Source organism: Rosa chinensis, chromosome 4, assembly GCF_002994745.2.
Source record: "Rosa chinensis cultivar Old Blush chromosome 4, RchiOBHm-V2, whole genome shotgun sequence".
Classification (NCBI taxonomy): domain Eukaryota; kingdom Viridiplantae; phylum Streptophyta; class Magnoliopsida; order Rosales; family Rosaceae; genus Rosa; species Rosa chinensis.
The window spans coordinates 31227099-31234483 of NC_037091.1; the positions used below are offsets into that span (position 1 = coordinate 31227099).

The 7385-nt window shown below is 38.0% G+C and overlaps 3 protein-coding genes across 3 annotated transcripts; all 3 read right to left on the bottom strand.

The window, feature by feature from the left end:
* Positions 1-236: 236 nt before the first annotated feature.
* Positions 237-794, bottom strand: LOC112199108. Its single transcript, XM_024340166.1, has one exon. It carries the CDS (start codon positions 792-794, stop codon positions 237-239), a length of 558 nt encoding a protein of 185 aa, XP_024195934.1.
* Positions 795-914: 120 nt separating this feature from the next.
* Positions 915-1517, bottom strand: LOC112199109. The gene has a single exon (XM_024340167.1). The coding sequence runs from the start codon at positions 1515-1517 to the stop codon at positions 915-917; it is 603 nt and encodes a 200-aa protein (XP_024195935.1).
* A 2638-nt stretch (positions 1518-4155) lies between these two features.
* LOC112200974 (tropinone reductase homolog At1g07440) lies at positions 4156-6192 on the bottom strand. Its single transcript, XM_024341981.2, has 5 exons — positions 6029-6192; positions 5551-5761; positions 4976-5195; positions 4770-4876; positions 4156-4653 (listed from the first exon to the last, which is right to left on the bottom strand). The coding sequence occupies exons 1-5, from the start codon at positions 6106-6108 to the stop codon at positions 4468-4470; spliced, it is 804 nt and encodes a 267-aa protein (XP_024197749.1). The 5' UTR covers positions 6109-6192; the 3' UTR covers positions 4156-4467.
* Positions 6193-7385: the final 1193 nt, after the last annotated feature.

Consider the following 7385-nt stretch of genomic DNA (forward strand, 5'->3'; position numbering starts at 1 on the left):
AAATCATAGCACATAATAAACATAATTCAAATCACATTGACATAAAAAAACATAGACATTGGCCAATTTAAAAGCACACCAACTTTCCAAAACATAATACAAGCCAAATTCAAAGCACACAAACATAACAAAACATAGATATTAGCCAATTATTCCAAAAAATGCTCATTTATGATCTAGATCTCCATGTTGCCTTGAACGTTCCAGAAATGCTCTATCAGATCCCCTTGAAGCTTTCAGTGACTTTTTGCACTTCTAATGGCATCGTATCGATCCATGAATCCGTTGAAGTAATAACCATCTCTACCAACAGGATCAAAGTCATCACCAGTCGGTCCTTCCCAAACCTGGGCTAACCTGGGCCTCATATTGTTATCCTCTTCTTCATCGGACTCCAAATCCTCATCGCTGTCATCTGGTCTTTCATCCTCGATTATCATGTTGTGTAATATAATACACGTCAGCATGATGTATCGAAGGTCATCTCTTTCCCAGCCACGAGCAGCTCCTCGAACAATACTAAAGCACGACTGTAAAATGCCGAAACATCTTTTGATATCCTTCCTGTACCCCTCTTGAGCCTGGGAAAACTTCAGATCCTTCGGTCGTATAGGTCTTGGAATTGATTTTACGAAAGTCGCCCATTGCGGATAGATACCATTAGCGAGATAGTACCCTAAATTGTGAATCTTATTATTTGCTTGAAATTGGACCCGAGGGGCTCGACCAGTAGTGACCTCATCAAACAACGGGGACTTAGCAAGGACATTGAGGTCGTTGCATGATCCAGGCATTCCAAAGAAGGCATGTCATATCCATGTGTCATAAGAAGCGATTGCTTCGAGGATGATAGTGGGCACACATTTTCGATCGCTGTATTCTCCAGCCCAACCTGTTGGGCAATTCTTCCATTGCTAGTGCATGCAGTCGATGCTTCCAATCATCCCTGGAAAGCCCCTTCTCTCAGCTTTGGTGAGAAGTCTTCTGAGGTCGGCCGGATTAGGAGCCCGGAGGTATTCTGCCGAGTACAGATTAACGATTCCTCTTGTAAATCGTTTTAGAGCCTGAATGGAGGTAGATTTCACCATCTGACAATACTCGGCACATTGATCTGCCCCTGCACCATAAGCAAGCATTCTTAAGGAACATGTCAGCTTCTGTTGGGGAAGTAGTCCGACTTTGCCTGCAGCATCTGATTTCTGGACCCAGTACGGGTCGGTACCACAAAGATCACTGGAGATGCGGTTGAACACATTGTGACTCATCCTGTACCTTGTCCGGAATATCTCTTCACTGAAAATCGGACGCTCCACAAAGTAATCTTCCATCATGTTTTTCCCTCTTGATTCCCTAAACGGCTCCTCATTCGGTGCACGCCCCGGTTGAGAACCCCGTTGTCGTGATCCGGAGGAAGCTTCAGCTTCAGCGACTGCTGCTACCACAAGAGCATTAGTTGTACACAGCTCTTCAAGATCTTCATCTCGAGATTGTCGATACTTAGCCCACAATCTCTTCATTGAAAGGAGGGAAGGAGAGGAAATGTGTTGGATCTGGAGAATATGAAAACGAATGAGATTTGTGAATATCATCTTGTGAGGAATGGTGTGCTGCCTCTTGCTCAATTTATTTACAATTTTCACATAAAAAGTGATCAGACTTCGAGGACACGTGTCCACTCCTGGTTCGACGTAATGTGATCTGAAATTTTAGATAAGATTACATCAACAATAACCGTTAGAATGAATAGTATGCAAATGATCTGGTCCGTTCAAAAAGTGTCGGTTGTGCCTTCACTCATTTCAAGGAAATTTGTCCGTTGTGCCTTCACTCATTTCAAGATAAATTGTCGGTGGCTCATAATTTGTCGGTTGTGCTTTCACTCATTTCAAGATAAAATGTCGGTGTCGGTGGCTCATAAGTTGTCCATCTTAAAATATTTTTAAAAAAAGTAAATTGCATAATTATGACATTAATTATCCATAAATATTCATTATTAACAGCAAATTTTTTTTTTTGAATTTTTTTTTTTAAAATAGATGAACAGTAAAAATGAACAGTGAAATCACTGGTGAACAGTATTGACCGGGCAAGAAAAACAACGGGTGCAAACCCATGTCCAGTGGCAGTGAATAGTAACTTAACCGGTCGAATTCTTGACTTCTCGACTTTGCCTTTTCTTGACTACGGGTGAACTTGCTCTGATAGTATATGTTGATGATATGATTGTCACAGGAGATGATCTAAAAGAGATGGAGGCTCTACCAAAGTATCTGTCTAATGAATTTTAGATGAAGGACCTTGGGCAGTTGAAGTATTTTCTTGGAATTGAAGTTGCAAGGTCTAAGAAGGGGATTTCTTTGTCTCAATGTAAGTATGTACTTGACTTGTTAGTTAACACTAGGATGCTTGACTGCAAGCCCATTGAGACACAGATCGAAATGAACCACAACCTCACCATCCATCCGGATTAGGTTCCAACGGGTAAAGGAAGGTACCAACGTCTAGTAGGGAGGCTTATTTATCTTTCTCATACTAGATCTGATATTGCTTGTGCCGTGAGTGTGGTTAGTCAATTTATGCATTGTCCCAGTGAAGAGCATATGGATGCAGTCTATCGCATTCTGAGATACCTTAAGATGGCACCTGGAAGAGGTTTGTTGTTTTAAAAAAGGGATGAGTTGGAAGTTGTGGGGTACACAGATGCAGATTGGGCTGGTGATAAGATAGATAGACGGTCCACATCTGGGTATTTTACATTTGTTGGAGGAAACCTTGTGACTTGGCGCAATAAGAAACAGAAGGTTGTTGCTAGGTCAAGTGCTGAAGTTGAGTTTCAAGGTATGGCACACAGAGTTTGTGAGATCTTGTGGATTCGTAATGTGTTGAAAGATTTGGGTTTTAAACTCAAGAAGCCTATAGACTTGCACTGTGATAGTACATCTGCTATTGAAATTGCTCGTAATCTTGTACAGCATGATCTGACTAAGCATGTGGAAGTAGATCGGCATTTCATTAAGGAAAACCTAGATAGAAAAATTATCCGTTTCCCTTTCGTGTATACAGAAGATCAGTTAGCAGATGTTCTTACGAAAGGAGTGTCAAGGAAAGTGTTTGACAACTCAATTGACAAGGTGGGCATGATTGACATCCATGCACCAACTTGAGGGGGAGTGTAGAATATTTTGTACTTCCTTGTACGTGTAGATTACGTATTCTGTATAGTTGTAGGAGATTCTTTCCTAGTAGGACTACTCTTGTACCTCTTTATAAACCTCCTATTTGGAGATGAATAACATTGAAGTATTCCAAACACATCGAATTCTTATTTTCTACTAACTCTTCACCTTCTTTCAGGGACTTTAACCCTTTTATCTTCTTTCAGGGACTTTAACCATTTCATCATCTTTTTGGGACTTTAATCCTTCATTCATTCTCTCAGAGACTTTTACCATTTCACCGAAAACCATATTATCCTCTTTTTCTTCTTCTCCATCTCATCTCTCTCTCCTTTCTTTTTTTTCCTCATTTTTACTCCCTTTCTTTCTTTATTTTCCTACACAATCTTCTCTTCTTCAATTTTTCTTTCTCCCTTCGTTCATCTCTCTCTCCTTTTTTTTTCTTTCTCATCTCTCTTCTTGCTCCCTTCTTTCTTCTACCACCTAGCAACAATAACCGCAACAACCAAACACGCCATAAGATCAAGCATTCGGCTCTAATACCACTTTGTTGGATTTCAGTGGAAGCGTAAATATTAAAAACTAATTTTGGATGAAGAGATATGATGCATGATTGACACACAATATTAGAAATGCACAGCCCAAAGGCATTTATAGAGTTCATAGATAGAGATATATATGGAGAAGACTTTCAAAATACCTGATAAAACTTCTACAAAATACTCTCCTCTACACACCTTACTCAACTAGACTACCCTACTTATATAAGCCGCGGCCTAAACTAGACAATATTATAAATACGTATAACAATTACAATGGATATAAGTATTAGAGTGTTACACTAACTTTAAATCTTTCTAACTCCCATAACTTATGAAGCCACTAACCCACCATTATTTTCACCATATATAACTCTCAACATAATTCTAAATTAATTTTATTTTCAATAGTTACAAGAAATACAAAAAAGTGAGACTTTAAAAGACAATTATTATTGATTTAATTTGACCTACAATTGACATAAACAATTTACACATAACCCGTGTTTACTGCATTCTGAGACATGAGACATTCGGAAAAGGTGGACTTTCCGGAAGGCATGCAAGTGTCATTTGCTATTGCTAAAAGGCTGCTTGCCTTTATATGACTTGGCTTGGCTATCGCTCCTATGCAATGGTTGGCCTAAAAATGAGTATTTCATACCATATAATAATGCCTATTATTTAGTGCTAGAAGCTTCGCCATATATTCGCCTATTATTCTTTGCATGAGCAAATCTCAGCATATTTCATTATGCTTGGAACTGGAAGCCATTGACAGTTATCCCTCCATCGATGCAAATAGTCTGCCCTGTTATGTATGAGGCTGCAGGAAGGCATAGAAATGCCACCAAGGCAGACACCTCTTCAGGCTCTCCTATACGTCCTAATGGGGTTCGAGAGATGATAGCCTCCATAAACTTTTCGTCACCCAAAATCTGCATATGACAAAAAAAAAAAAAAAAAAAAATCTGTGCCGTTGATCAATTAGGTGGAAAAATGAAGGTCTTCGATTACATACATTTGAAATCATTCATCTACGAATGTATCTTACAGGTTCAACAAGAGGAGTTCTGATGAGCGCAGGTGCAACACTATTAATCCTAATCTTGTCTTTTGCCCACTCACAAGCCAAAGTTTTGGCCAATTGATTCATTGCTCCTAAATTGAAATGAGAAAAGATCAGCAGCCACATTTAATCTTCAATTTATGGCGTAAAATATTTTGCGAAATATATATTTAAGGAAACTAGAAGTGTACCTTTGGTTGCACCGTATACACTCGTACCCTCCCCCATTGAGACCACACCACCAACAGAAGACAGAAAAATAATGTTACCAGCTCCTGTAGTTTTTAGAAGAGGATGTGCTAGTTGGCACATAGTGTAAGCAGATTCAAGATTGGTACTCATGATAAATGAGTAGTCTTCAGCTGTGTACTCAGTTGTTGGCTTTCCTATTTGAGCTCCCACGTTGTTTATCTACAAGATATATATTAACAAGTTGATTTGGGTTTCTTCTTATATTTTCTTTTAACTAATCTCAGATGGTCTATCATTATAGCATATCAGATAAGACCCATCACATGCTTATTATACAACTATTAGACTCTTACTTTTCTTTTCTTTTCTTTTTTTATCAAAACCTCGATAAAGTGAGGAAATACCATTCAATGATGTGAAGACAACACGATACATCTAATATTGCTCTCGCAATTTAAACACCTTCTTCGTCATAGTTATAGGGTTTGTCGCAAACTACCTTGGTGCTATTAATTAGTACTGAACCCTATGCGGTTGTATTTGCTTTCAACGGATTGATGATTAAAGTACTTACAAGAATATTAAGTTTCCCATGAAACAGTGATGAGACCTTTTGTATTAGTTCCTCTCTCTGGATTTTTGAGACCACATCACACACTGAACCAGTGACTTGATGAAAACCCTTCTTCTTCCATTGATTCAAGCATTCATTGAGCTGGGCTTCATTCCGTGAACATGTATGTACACTTGCACCTAATCCAGCCAATTCCTCAACAATCGCATACCTAGAAATAATAGATACACGGTCTAGCTAATTCACTAAATTTGTGGCTGTCAAAATGGTGATGCCGTGATGCATCATGCATGTGTTGGTATTTGTGTCTGTATTGCGTCAGAATTAAATGATAATCTATAGCGAACCTGATTAATACGTGTGCGAACAAAATTTCGACGAACAAATTCAACAACTATAACAGTACCCGAATACCAAACAGTACTGAACTTGAGCACAAAAAAACATGAGGAAAATTGAAAGTGTACAACTGACTAACCCGATCCCTTTGGTTCCACCAGTGACGAGAGCAGTCATTCCTTCAAGAGACCATCTTCTTCCTCCGCCATATTGAGCCATCTCTCTTTGTCTAGCTCTCTGCTACTTCGAGCACTATAGAGGATTCGAGCTTGATGTCAGTGTATTGAAGATAAGGCAGTTGTTTTTCTTTCTTTTTTAGAGGTTATTTTTGTCATTAATATTCACTAGTAGTGTGAACTGTGAAGATATAAAGTCCATGTGTTGTTGTATTATTCTGCTGCAAAGTCATCATTAGTTGCTTTCATATATCTAGATCTGTCAAATTTATTTCTGCCCACAAAAGCGTCATACGATCCTCACCCTCTACCACTTGTAATACTGGAGATCGAAGTGCAAGAACACAGAAAATGTCACCTTCAATAATAAATTGCAAGTATATAATCAAGAATTTCTGATGAAAGCTAATAGAAATAAGGGTCGTCCACAGTACCTTACCTTATATCATATCTTTATTTTTTTTATTTTTAATAATATTGCAGGAAATCTAAAATTTATGTGTCTAATCCAAACGAGCTTACTTAGCCTAATTGTAATATGGTTAATATATTCTCGTGGTTAATATATTCTCGTAGATATCCTATTTATAAATAGGATTCATTCTTTACTTGTGCGTCAAGAATATTGTAATTGTAATTCTCAATATATAGAGGCCCTGTAGTCAATGAAATAAATCTCTACGTTTTCCCAAATTCTTGTTCTCTACAACACGTTATCACCCATGAGTCGTAACCCTAATTTCGAAAAGTCAAAAAACCTAGAAAAATAAAATAAATAAAAACTTTCACTACAAGAGAAAATAGCAAAAGCGAGGAATTTCATTGTGACAACCCAATATTCGTCCTAAAAGCTTGGCAAATACTAGGAAATTTCGGTTGCGCACATGATCCCATTGGCGACAACCAATTTGTCTCATAAAGTTGTTATTTGCGGGAAATTAACAGTTGTCCCTCATATGATATTATCCGACACCCAATTCCTCGCAAAATGTTATGTAGGCAACAATTTATACCAATTGTCGGTTAATATTTCTGTAATAACTTTAACTTCCTCGCAAAAAATTAATTAGGCAACGACTTCTGTGGATTGTCACTTAATGTTTATGTGACAACAACATTTTTGTCGCTGGAGACTGATTTAGTGACCACTTCCGTAAGTTGTCGGTTAATGATTATGTGATAACCTTACCTTGCTGAAAATTAAGTTGGCGACAACTTTATCGGGTCGTCGCTTAATGTTTGTGTGACAATTTGAATTTCCTCGCTGAAAATCAATTTGGCGAGAATTTTATCGGGTTTTCGCTTAATGTTTATGTGACA